At 46.2% G+C, this 14047-nt stretch overlaps 1 protein-coding gene across 6 annotated transcripts in view; it reads left to right on the forward strand.

Moving 5' to 3' along the window:
- ZBTB7C (zinc finger and BTB domain containing 7C) overlaps positions 1-13822 on the forward strand; it is a 288510-nt gene extending 274688 nt beyond the window's left edge. For all 6 annotated transcript variants that reach the window (XM_075327284.1, XM_075327271.1, XM_075327292.1 and 3 more), the window contains one exon: positions 12213-13822. In XM_075327284.1, the coding sequence (XP_075183399.1) occupies positions 12213-12825 (613 nt within the window). In that variant the 3' untranslated portion in view covers positions 12826-13822. The remainder of the gene's footprint in view (positions 1-12212) is intronic.
- The last annotated feature ends 225 nt before the right edge of the window (positions 13823-14047 follow it).

Consider the following 14047-nt stretch of genomic DNA (forward strand, 5'->3'; position numbering starts at 1 on the left):
CATAGGATAAGGTAGAAAATCACACGGGAGCACACTGGGCTACTTGCAAAGCCCCACCTGAACTGCAAGAAGATTGAGCGGACCGAGGAAAAGGGAGGAGAGCCCTGACCTGGGACAGGTGTGTAACACAACAATGAACATGAGACAACCCCTTTAATGAAGAAAAAAAAACAAAACACAAATGCAATTGAATAATAGAAATTAGCAATAAATTCCATTAGTTATATCAGGTCTTTAAAACCTAAAAAAAAATTGGATTTGGTCTTTATTTCTTACTATCCCTATCAAATCTTAAGATCTTGCAATTCTCAAACCAGCCAAAAGGAAATACATGAGGCTCACTTTGCTTTTCTTCTGTAGCTCACTTCTCAGGTTTGACTGTGTAGACCATGACAGAATATGCAGAGTCATCTCATAAAGGGGTGGTAGATTTAGCAAAAGGTGGCAGCTATTTTTTATGACTTGGAGGACTAGATAAGCTAAATTAGTAATAATATAAACAGAGGAAAGGTCATGGATACAACTCCACTGTCTCTTCCTGATGTCTAGGGCAGGGGTTGTACTACATTACATTCTGGAGAGTGTAATCTACGACATTGCTCCCAGTCACTGCAGCTGCCATGAAGCACACATCCCGCTGCACAGTCTGTAAAGACAACATACTAAGGATTAAAAAGCAAAAAAATTCCGGGAACCAACACAAATTTTTTTTTATTTGCAACCCCCCCTCCCCACTCACACACACACACACACACACACACACTATAAGTAATGACCATAAAGTACCTTCGTGGGGGCTCTCTAGCTGCGGGAATTCTGGTATGATCTGTGTTGTTAGCCCAATGTCAGATATAACGTGTTCCCCCTCTGTTCACAGCCATGTCCGTGTCTTATCTGGAGTTTTTCCAACCAGAATTATGGTTCTCTGCCAAAAAACTGTCTGTGTAATAAAACATTACAGTGCGCAGCCCTTAGCCTAGTGTCCTGATAGAAGTTGCCATACTCTACAGTTCTGGCCTGCCTGCATATAGTGCTCTGAAAATATACGGTGTATATATACAGTGGAACCTTGGTTAACGAGAACAATCCGTTCTGGCAGTGTGCTTGTTAACCAAGTTACTCGTTCAGCAAAGCAAGATTTCCCATAGGAAACAATGCAAGCTGAGACAATTCGTTCCACAACTTGTTAAATGTCCCATCCTGGTCCCCTATTGTGCCATTCCACACATGCACAAACAGGCACAAACAGACACAAACACACACAAACACGCACAAACACGCACATATTATGCTCACCTTATCTTCCATTCCATCACCGGTCTCCTGGGACTTGCTGTTCTCTAGTACGGGCTGTGTATCGGGTAACCATCACGACGCGGAAGGAACTTCTGCACACAGAGCGCTGACGTCAAAGGCAGGAGCCGCTTGCCTCTGATTGGTCAGCGTGCTGCCTTTGAGTAGCGGCTGACAGAGGAAGTTCCTGCCTCGTTGCGATGCTTACCGATACACAGCCTATAACGGTGAACTACAGGACCCAGGAGGCCGGCGATGGAACGGAAGGTACACATATTATGCTCACCTTACCTTCCGTTCCATCGCCGGCCTCCTGGATCTTGTAGTTCGCTGCGAGGATTCCTCCCTCGTCGCGATGTACCGGCGAACTACAAGAACCATGAGACCACCGATGGAACGGAAGATAAGGTGAGCATAATACTGTTTGTGTGTGCGTGCGTGTGTGTTTGTGCGTGTTTGTGTGGACTGCAAGTGCGGGTTAGAGCGCAGTGGATGTACGAAACCGGGAGTGTGTACGGTGAGGATTTTGCTCGTACAGAAAAGCTTTCTCGTAAACCGAGTTACAAGTTTACAGCAAGCTTTGCTTGTTAAGCGAAATTCTCGTTAACTGGGTTACTCGGTAACCCTAGAACGCATACCTGGGGCCTCGCAGGCCTGCTAGGTCATTTGTTTTCTATGGTAGATTGTTATGCTTGCGCGTTCTAGGGTTAAGCGAGGTTCCACTGTATGTGATCTCCATCAGTGCAGCGCAGGAGGTTCAGCATGAGCGCAAACATGGACGTATCTGCCACCCAGCAGCCCCTGTAATGGCAGATGACTAAACAACCCCAAATCCGAAGTTGTGGTGTAAAATGTAAAGAAAGCAAGAATGCAATGATTTGCAAATCTTTCATCACCATATTTTATCCACAACAGAACTTAGGTTACAAACCAGAAGTAGAACATTTTTTTATTTCATTTGGAAAAATGTGGAAATTGATGGCAGCAATGTAGAGGGGAAGGGGAAGGCATTGGGCCGTAGTCGTAGTCATGGGTGAGGGGCTTCTTCAGCTTCTGCTCTGCTAGCCTCCTTCGGTGGCCCACAGCCTGGTTCTCTCCAGAGCAAGGAGGAAGGGGTTGTGGAGGTGCTCCTGGTGGGGTATGTGGACTTTTTGGGTGCATGCCATACCTGTACTTAGGCCCTCATGCAGACCAGGATTTTCCAGTCTTGGATTTATAGACACAGATTCTTGTTTCTGTTTCAATAGTCAACACTTTTGAAAATTGTAGGTACAGTACATTCAACTTCAAAGTACACTTTTACTGCAGACTGCTCAATAATTCCTGGTACCACTGCTGCTGTTTGAACGTCCTCTTCCTCACTGTCTGACATTATATTCACTCAATAAAGTCATGGAGTCCTGAACGGCCCTGGTCTCATCCCACCCGGAAGGACCCAATAATGTTAACGTTTTTTTGACCAGTGTCAGACAGAGCTCGTCTACTGGTGATTCTGTATTGACCTGTTCATCCAAGGCAATGGCAGACCTCCGCTTTAGATGAACATGGGTTTGGTACTCACTACGGTGGAATATGGGTGATCAGTTGTCCCATCTTACTCTGGAGTCCTAGTCCTTACCACATGTTGTAGATTCTCTGGGATACCCTGAGGGTCCGGTCAAATTTACTCTGCCTCAGACACCCACTTGCTTCGGCCTCAGGTACCTAGCTGGCTTGTACTCTTCTTCCTATACCTCTCACAGATACAACTTGGTCTACTTCTTACCGTCACTTATTCTTTTACTCTAAATAAACTTAGATGGAGCCCGGCTGTACCCTGCAGCTGACTCCTCCCACTGTGGGCTTCCCACAGCACTTAACTATTTACAGTCTCACCTTACCTGTCACTAGGCAACACCAAACCTCTTTACTGGGGAGCAGTAACTAAAGCAGCCACTAGATGGCCACATTTACACATTAGGTGTAAGCACATTATATACATTAACACAATTATAACACAATGACAACTGGTGTCTTCAGAGCGGGGCACACGGGCCTAGCACTCTCTTACAGCAACACATCTCAAACATTGGGACAGGACCATATCTGCCATTGTGCAGCGTCTCCTCTTTTTTTCCTACAACAGTCTATAAATGTCTGGGAAGTATGGAGACCAGTGGCATAACTAGAACTGTTAAAGCTGAACTCTCATAGGGATGGACAAACAAGGGGACATGTAAAACCAGAAATACACAGGTCCCAAACAGGTTAGTACTTGCCCTAGACCTGATCCTGATTTGTCCCTGCCTGACAGCAGAGGCTGGCACCCTAAGATCACATAGTGGCACCCCTCTAATCGATGGTTGACGCAAAGTGTCCTTAACTGCACCCTAAGCTATAAACTAAAGGTTGCTTTACACTCAGCGACATCGCTAGCGATGTCGCTGGTGAAAGCACCTGCCCCGTCGGTTGTGCGTCACGGGCAAATCGCTGCCCGTGGCGCACAACATCGCTAGGACCCGTCACACATACTTACCTGTCTAGCGACATCGCTGTGGCCGGCGAACCGCCTCCTTTCTAAGGGGGGGAGTTTGTTCGCCGTCACAGCGGCATCACTAAGCGGCCGCCCAATAGAAGTGGAGGGGCGGAGATGAGCGGACAGAACATCCTGCCCACTTCCTTCCTTTCTCATTGCGAGTGGCCGCAGGTACGGTGATGTTCCTCATTCCTGCGGTGTCACATATAGCGATGTGTGCTGCCGCGGGAACGGCGAACAATCTGCGTCCTGCAACAGCAACGATAATTGGGATTAGAACGACGTGTCAACGATCAACGATTAGGTGAGTAATTTTGATCGTTAACGGTCGTTCGTGCATTTCACATGCAACAACGTCGCTAACGAGGCCGGATGTGCGTCACGAATTCCGTGACCCCAACGACATCTCGTTAGCGATGTCTTTGCATGTAAAGCCCCCTTAAGTGTAACACAAAAACAACAATAATCAAAAATGAAGTGCACACAAGAGGGTGAGACGCAGGGCTAGGAATATGCAAACACAGTCGTACAGGAATGCAGGCATAAAATAAACCAAAAGGAATAACAGAATACGTAGAAACAATCCCAACCCAAAATTAAACAAAACATTAGATAACTGGGAAGGGTTTCACACAAACTGCAGGAATAGCCATAGCAATTTCTCAGTAAGAAAACGTTAACCGAGTAACTGGGACTCCAGACAACCATCCATTCAGAAATATAGCCAGCACTAAGGCATGTGAGTACACCATAGTAAGCATAAATAGCCCCTCCCAAAATGTGATTGGGCAAACCAAGCGAGAAAGTGCACACACCTGAATAGAAGTGAAACAGGAAGGCAGAGAATAAGAAAGAAAGACAAGGGATTTTTCAGAAGATGGACCAACACAAAACAGGCTGTGGGGAATCCGACCAACAATCAGTGGTTCGAACCCCAGAACGGAGCCATGATAAAAATCTGATGGACCCTGGTTCAGAATTTTGACCTGGGTCCCCACCTGCATGTTGGTCAGGTGTTTGAGCCCTTGTAGCATTCTAGATCCTAAAAAGACATCTGTGTTCGCCCATCATGTATTGTTGGCTCCTTCCTGTCAATAATGTCTTTTATCCTAGCCCCCATTTTATAATAATATCTCCCATGCTGGCCTCTATTCTGTAATAATGTTAACCTTCCTAGGACCCTTTGATAATAATGTTCCCCATCCTGGGCTCCTTGCTGTGATAATGTTCCTCATGCTGGCCTCTTCTAGTAATAATGTCCTCTATCCTGGCCCTTTACTCTAATAAAGTCCCTCATTCTGCCGCTTTTTTTTCTCTACCACATTAAAAAAACAAAACGATTCTTCATACATTTCCCTGCTACCACGACTGACATGCAGCATCCTCTTCCGCAGAGGCCGGTAGTTGATGTTGCTGCAATGTGTCGCCCAAGATGGGTTTGTTGACGCCAGCTGCTGGCATCTCATTGACCAATGGCATGTATTGCAGTGCAGGGTGCCGACCGGTCTCTGTGCTGCAATACATTTCAGATGAATGTGTGTCCTCAGAAGCACATCCTGCACAGACCCGGTCGCACCTCTGTGACCACGAGCACAAGACCTTTGAAGGAGACAAAATTACTGGGTTCTGGAAGAGGAATTGTCACGGTTTCGCCTCCCCGTCCACATGGCCATGGCAGAGCCTTCTCCCGGGTCTCACTTCCGGAGCTTGGATGCTTTAAATACTGTCATCTCCGGTGAACCAGCGCCGGCTAGAAGCTTAGCGCCGCTTTGCCTGTGATTGCTGGTCCCTGTAAGTGTGATCCTGATCCGTCCCCTCTCTGTGCCCTCGGTCTCTATCTGTGTTCCGTCCACTAGTCATTCTGCCATTCCTCTGTCCCACCTCCTTCCTTCCCATAATAGCCCCAGTCATTCTCCCTTCTCCTACCTCCCCACTCGGTTGCTTCCTCTGGTACTGACCTCGGCCTGACCTCGACCCCGCCTCTGCTCGTTCCTCCGGTCTTCCTTCTCCCCTTACTGTGTATGACCCGGCCTGCCCGACCATCCCCCCGCTTCTTCTTTCTGGCTGATGCTACGAGATTCTGCACCATCACACACTGTGAGCTCCCCTCCTTGCTTATTCAGCTCCGTGTAGTGTCTTTCCCTGCAGGACTCCAGCTCCCCCTAGTGGCAGCCTGACAGGAATGTTGTCCCATTTTTGTCTGATGTAGGATTCTCGCTGCTCCACAGTCCTGGGTCATTACCAGATTTTTCATTTCATATTGCACTAGATATTTTCTTTTGGTAGAAGGTCTGGACTGCAGGCTGTTTGTTCAACACCCAAACATTTCTTCTGCAAAGCCATGTGGTTGTGGTGGATGCAGTATGTGGTTTAGCATTGTCTTACTAAAATATTTTAAGTCATTTCCTGAAATGGAGCAGAAGTTCAAAAGCCTCTATATAATCCTCAGCACTGATTGCGCCTTTCATGTATGAGCTGGTCATTCTATAGATACTAGTGCAACACCAACCATCAGAGATGCAGGAACTGTGCGCTGATAACAAGCTGGATGGTCACTCTCCTCTTGATTCTGCAGAACAAGGCATCCTTGGTTTCCATAAAGAATTTCACATTTTGATTTAATTGAAAGGAGCTTTGTCCCAGTGAAGATGGCAATGTTTCTGAATTGGTGCTGATATATGGATTCCTCTTTGCATGATTTGTGGCATGCACGGCAATCCGTGTTCACAGGCAATGATTTCTGGAAGTATATCTGAGCCCATGCAGTGATATGTATGATCAAATCATGTTTGTTTTTAATGCAGTGCCGCCTGAGCTTTCCTTGATCATAACCATTCTATATTGTCTGTTGGCCATGTCCCTTGTGCACATGGATTTCTCCAGAATATCTAAACCTTTCGCTGATATTATGTGCTGTAGATTGTGCGATATTCAAAGTCTTTGCAATTGCACATTGAAGAACATTTTTCTGAAATTACTCCACAATTTGGATGAGCAGTTTATAGATAGGGGATCTCTGACCATCTTTGCTTCTGAGAGACTCTGCCTCTCTAACTTGTTCTTTTGATACACACTCCAGCGATGTAGTTGAAAATTGACCCTCTAACTGTTTCTCATTATCATCATTCACTTTTGCAGCCTTTTGTTAACCATGTTCCAACTTTTCTGAGATGGGTACCACGGAGTATCAGAGATTAGCACTGCAGTCTTGCAGCTATGGGGTCCTGGGTTCAAATCTAATCAAGTATATTCTCCCTATGTTTGCGTGGCTTTCATTTGGATTCTCCTGATTCCTCTCAATCTCCAAAGACACTTAGATAGGGAATTTACATTGTGAGCCCCAGTGGACACAGTGATGATCGCAACTGTAAAGCACTGAGGAATTAATGGCGCTATATAAGTGATATATAAGTGAATTTATTTTTTTAAGAGATATGTCAGTAGAGTAAGAGCAGAAACAAGCTCCTTGCAGATGTTGTTGTTGGTGGGATTTGAACCCAGGGCCCCAGCACTGCAAAGCCACAGAGCCACCATGCTGTCCTATATGTGATAGTAATCAGTGGGGGATCCCATCCATGAGCTCTGCTCTAATCTGCTCTGCAGGACAACCACAACCAGTGGCACAGAGTGGATCCCCAGCCCCTAGCCCAAAGCATGTATTTTGTGCCCTTCTAACCAGTCCAATTGTATGATCTAATCATTAACTGGCCTGCATGTCATCTTGGTTGCTGCCTATGCAGATCGCAGCAGTCAAGAAGAGGAGTTTGTCATCAGCAGCTGCACTCTGTATAGGCAGCAATTAAGATAAAAAATGTAATTTCAGTATTGTAAAAGCTTTGTCATCTGTCATCTCAGATGCTGCTTTTGCAGAGCGTACAAGCCAATCACAAGCCCATCTCAACTGCTGTGCTCTGTATAGGCATTGCCAGGCACCACTCTAAGAAGTAACACTTAGGGGTACTTTGCACATTGCGACAGCGCCAGCCGATGGTAGCGATGCCGAGCGCGATAGTACCCGCCCCCGTCGCAGATGCGATATCTTGTGATAGCTGCCGTAGCGAACATTATCGCTACGGCAGCTTCACACAGACTTACCTGCCCTGCGACGTCGCTCTGGCCAGCGACCCGCCTCCTTCCTAAGGGGGCGGGTCGTGCGGCGTCACAGCGACGTCACATAGCAGGCGGCCAATGGAAGCGGAGGGGCGGAGATGAGCGGGACGTAAACATCCTGCCCACCTCCTTCCTTCTTCATTGCAGGCGGGACGCAGGTAAGGTGATGTTCCTCGCTCCTGCGGCTTCACACACAGCGATCTGTGCTGCCGCAGGAACGAGGAACAACATCGTACCTGTCGCTGCAGCGAAATTATGGAAATGTTCGACACTACACAGATCACCGATTTTCAAGGCTTTTGCGATCGTTTATCGTTGCTTCTATGCTTTACACGTTGCGGCGTCGTTACCGGCACCGGATGTGCGTCACTTACGATTTGACCCCGACGAGATCGCAGTAGCGATGTCGCAACGTGCAAAGTACCCCTTACTGTTACCGTTGGTGCCAGTGGGTGAGATCTTGCACCCTCTACATTTTGGTGTTTTGTGCCAGAGGTGGTTGTGTTCAGTCTTGTGTTGCCGTTTACCAGTATTTCTGAAAAGCATCACAACCCTTACAGGAGCTGAAATGTCCGCCATGTTGTATATCCCAAATGTAGACTACAGCAAATATCCTCCTCAAATAAACTGTTCCTGGATCTAATGTCAGTGGAAAAATTGTAACTAAAAGTCTATGGAACATTGTGTCACGATTCCTCTGTGCGGAGCATCTTGCACTCAGGTGATGCTCTGCTGTACTACAGAGGCGGCAGTGACATTATTCCTCTGTGCAGAGCATTTTGCATATTTGGAGATGCTCTGCTGTGTTTCTCTGAGCACCAGCTGGCAGGTTGTTTGACAGCGCAGGATTCCATGCTGGTTCTGGGAGGTGCTGATTACTCAGGTTTTCGACCTTCCTGGTAATTTCATTACTGAGCATGCTCTCCCAGAATCTCGCCAGTCGTACTCTCTGGTTCTGCAGTTGTGCTCTTGACTTGTGTTTGTGCTTGTGTTCTGATCTAAGTTTCTTGACCCCGGACCGTTATCTGACAACATCTCTGCCCGCTCCCTGTTTTCTGGTTACCTCCTGGCTTTGGATCTTAGACCATTCCCTGACCACGTCTCCATCTACTCGCTGAATCTATACATACTATCCTGGAATTCTGACCCTCGGCCTGTGACTTGACTGTGCTTCTGCTTTCTCCTTGTGTCCTGATGTGTCCTCCTGTTACCTGACCCCGGCTTGTCTAAATACTCTTCCATCTATACTACCTGTAAGTAGTGACTAGCTTCACACATTGTATGGGCTATAAAAATAAAAAAAAACAATTAGCTGTATATATTGTAGATCATGGGGTTGCTAGGGGTCCAGATCTGGTTGAGATCTGGTGACTGGGCTGGCCACTCCATTACAGATAGAATACCAGCTGCCTTTTTGTTCCCTAAATAGTTAATGAATAATTTGGAGGTGTGCTTTGGGTCATTGTCCTGTTGTAGGATGAAATTGGCTCCAATCAAGCGCTGTCCACAGGGTATGGCATGACGTTGCAAAATGGAGTGATAGCCTTCCTTATTCAATATCCCTTTTACCTTCTACAAGTCTCCCCCTTTACCAGCACCAAAGCAACCCCAGACCATCACCCAGACCATCACATTACCTCCACCATGCTTGACAGATGGCGTCAGGCACTCTTCCAGCATCTTTTCAGTTCTGCGTCTCACAAATGTTCTTCTGTGTGATCCAAATACCTCAAACTTCGATCCGTCTGTCCATAACACTTTTTTCTTTTTTCCAATCTTCTTCTGTCCAATGTCTGAGTTCTTTTGCCCATATTAATCTTTTCCTTTTATTAGCCAGTCTCAGATATGGCTTATTCTTTGCCACGCAGCCCTGAAGGCCAGCATCCCGGAGTCGCCTCTTCACTGTAGACATTGACACTGGCGTTTTTCGGGTACTATTTAATGAAGCTGCCAGTTGAGGACCTGTGAGGTGTTAATTTCTCAAACTAGAGACTCTAATGTATTTGTCTTGTTGCTCAGTTGTGCAGCGCGGCCTCCCACTTCTCTTTCTACTCTGGTTAGAGCCTGTTTGTGCTCTCCTCTGAAGGGAGTAGTACACACCGCTGTAGGAAATCTTCAGTTTCTTGGCAATTTCTCGCATGGAATATCCTTCATTTCTAAGAACAAGAATAGACTGTCGAGTTTCACATGAAAGTTCTCTTTTTCTGGCCATTTTGACAGTTTAATGGAACTAACAAATGTAATGCTCCAGATTCTCAACTAGCTCAAAAGAAGGTCAGTTTTATAGCTTCTCTAATCAGCAAAACTGTTTTCAGCTGTGCTAACATACTTGCACAAGACTTTTCAAGGGATTTCAAAACATCCATTAGCTTTCTAACACAGTAAACACAATGTGCCATTAGAGCACTGAAGTGGTGGTTGTTGGAAATGAGCCTCTATACACCTATGTAGATATTACATTCAAAACCAGACGTTTGCAGCTAGAATAGTCATTTACCACATTAACAATGTATAGAGGGGATTTCTGTTTAATGTAATGTTAAATTCATTGAAAAAAATTGCTTTCCTTTAAAAAATAAGGAAATATCTAAGTGACCCTAAACGTTTGAACTGTAGTGTATATAGCGAGAGTTATCATAAATACTATACAATAGGGCTAAATATTACCTCCATACTAAAACACACCATACAAAGACCAGTAATGATAAAATTACTGCTATGTGAGGCCAATAATACCGCTACATGATGATTAACACCATTACCATTACAGTGTGAATAAATACTACTACTATACTTCTATAGAACAAAACATACTACAAATAACATGACTGTATATCTACAAGTACATTCAAGTAATGGTTTTTCGGTGCCCCCTTCAAATAATAATGCCCCCTTGAAAGAAATTAGGCTTGAATGTCCCCATAAAGTAATGATGTGGCCTTAGTGCTGACACAATAACCTGTTAAAATAATAATAATAATAATAATAATAATAATAATAATAATGTCCCCCTTCCTGTAAAAATGCTTTCTGTGAGCCCCATCATGTAATAATGTCCCCATGAAAATAATAATTGCCCCCGAGTTATTGTTACGTCACCGCCGGAGTCTGCTCCAGCGACTTCTGCTCCGATCGTCAGGCGACGCCGTGTTCCTGCCGTGGATGGTGCTGGTGATGGGAGAGGAGTCGATGCCAGCGGCACCGGTGGGCCCAGGCTCCGATCATCCACTGGGCTGGGTTAGCTTGGGATCTGCAGTACCACTGGCTGACTGTGGGTGGCGTGTGTCTTCCAGCTGAGGTTGCCAGCGTTCAGCTACAGCCAATGGGAAGACACCACACCCATTTTATTCCCCCTCCTGTCACATGACAACTGCCAGAGATAGTTCTGATTTTCCTGGCTCCTGTTACGCCCTATTCTGTTTGGTGATTCCTGTGTGCTGACTTGTGCGTGTTTTCTGACTACCCTCCTGCCTACTGTTTTTGTACCTTGCTGCCCGATCCGGATTTGACCTCTGCTACGTTTGCTGACTACGTCATTGCCTGCCGATTCTGTCCCTGTTCCGCAATTCCTGGTTTGACCCTGCCTGACTACTACTCTCATCGGACTGCAGCCTTCCACAGGTAGTGATCACCAGGGCCCTGTGTAATTCCAAATCCCTGTAGAGGGGTTAAAGGGTTTCAGGGTTCTGGAGGTCCTGCTTGGTGAGTGGCTTCCCTATAGCCTCCCCATTACAGCCCATCTGAGTCTGTGGATCCAGGCAAGCGTTACAGTTACCCATTCAAGTAATGTTGCTGCTGGAGTGCCCCCTTCAGACAATATTGTCCCGTCAGATAATAATGTCCCATGAGTGCGTCTCCTTACGAGTTTCGCCACCATTTTTCTACAGACTGCTAAAAATACAGCTTAAATTCTACTAATCCCATTCCCATCCCTAGATGATCCACAGAAACAGAGTCTTCTTCAGTCCTGCTCACAAGAAGGTGGCGAAATGCTGGGTCATAGTGTTTCGCCGCCTCCAGCAGGGACTAGTTGGGGCAGGGACTCTGTGCTGCCTTGTACTCCCACACGATCGTACTGTATCAGCATGATGTTGACACCTATACAAGTTCCAAGTCGTGATCGTTGGAGATGCAGGGCAATGGGCAAGAAGTCCGAGGCCTATTTTGGCGCTAGTAATAGATATGAGCTAGAAATTGTAACTATGTAGTGAAAAATTGATGGATTTGATGTATATCTGAAATTTTCTGACATGTATAAGGCAAGAAAATAATCATAAATATCTTATTCTTTCAGACAGGATAAGCTGAAGATTCACATGCGGAAACACACCGGGGAGCGGCCATATTTGTGCATCCACTGCAATGCTAAATTTGTCCATAACTACGACCTCAAGAACCACATGCGCATCCACACAGGAATCCGGCCATACCAGTGCGAGTTCTGCTACAAAAGCTTCACCAGGTCCGATCATCTCCACCGTCACATCAAGAGACAGAGCTGTCGGATGTCCAGGCCCAGAAGAGGAAGGAAGCCGGCCTACTGGAGAACCTCCAGTCTACTGTTTGCCCGCAGCAACCGCCCTGAAGAAGACTCCTTTGTTATGATGCCACCAAGTCTGGAAAGCGGTGGCAACCACAGGCCCAATGGGACCATTTGTGTACCGGGGCCGAGCCCAAAGCATTTACTTGAAGAACCTAAAAACCTACTAAATTTACAAGGCTTGGACAATCAATACGAGGACTCTGACCTAAAACTCCTCGAGAGAACGCGTTTGGAGCCAGACAGGCTTTACGCGTTTTCTTTGGCGCACAATGAGAATATCTCTCCTCCGTCGTTCTTTGTAGGAGCAGCTGATCCTTGGAGTATGACATTGAATCATGCTCCGCTTTCTGATACTAGTAACTAGATATAAAATATTGGCTTTAATGGGGCACCACTTCATGGAAGCGGAATCTACTAATGACATGGGGGCGGGGGGTAAACTGCAGCTCTTGATTGGCTGCACTCTTTGGACATAATCAATGGCTACCATAACCATTGACTAGGTGGCCGGTCCACATCAACGAAGCAACATGCACGCCGTTGTATCCCTTGTAGATTATTTTCTTTTTTTCTTATAAGATCTTTACAATTGTATGGAAAATGAAAGTCGACGAATCATTCCAAAGAAGCACAGACACGATATATATGTATAGTATGACTATATGTATATACGAGTATAAAGTTCATTTATGCATGTAAACTTTTTCTTCTAGTAAACTTTTTGACACTAGGTAAAGACTTGGATTTGCAATTTCTGAAAGGGCACATAATTTATTATAAATTTGGGGAGGACAAGAAATCCATTCTCCAGCTTTTCAGCCACACAAAGGCCTTAGGATAATGGGGCATCTTGCAGCAGGAATTGCATGGGTTTTCTATGGACGGCAGCCAGAGGCACAACCTAAGGGCTCCGCCACACATCCGTGAAAAACGTGCGTGTTTGGTCCGTTTCCGTGTATACTGGAGACACGGCCAAACGTGCACCAATGTTACTATATCTCAGCGGTTACAAATGCGTTTTTGGTTATGTCCGTTAGTCCGTCTCCGTGATGCGTTTTGTGGGCCGTGTCTCACGCCAGCATGTCCGTTTTATTCACGCAACACGCAGCATGGACCCAATGAAAGTCAATGGGTCTCTGCGCACGTCCGAGTGACACGGACGCATCTCTGTTTGTTCCCTGTATGTTTTGTGTTTTTTTCATGTGATGTCAGTCTTTTTTCTTTTTATGTTTCGTTCTCTCCCTCAGTCCGTCGGTCGGTCTCTATGTCTGTCTGTCCCTCTAGCTGTCTGGCGGTCAGTTCCCCCCTCTCTCATACTTACCATTCCCCGATCTCCGGCGCGGCGCTGAACGGCTGTTATAAAAACTCCGGCGGCTTTTCCTCTTTTGAAAAAGCCGGCCGCCCATTAATCAATCTCGTATTCCCTGCTTTCCCCGCCCACCGGCGCCTGTGATTGGTTGCAGTCACACACGCCCACCACGCTGAGTGACAGCTGTCTAACTGTACCCAATCGCAGCAGCCGGTGGGCGTGTCTATACTGTGCAGTGAAATAAATAAATAAATAAATAAAAAAAAACGGCGTGCAG

Source organism: Anomaloglossus baeobatrachus, chromosome 1, assembly GCF_048569485.1.
Source record: "Anomaloglossus baeobatrachus isolate aAnoBae1 chromosome 1, aAnoBae1.hap1, whole genome shotgun sequence".
Taxonomy (NCBI): Eukaryota; Metazoa; Chordata; class Amphibia; order Anura; family Aromobatidae; genus Anomaloglossus; species Anomaloglossus baeobatrachus.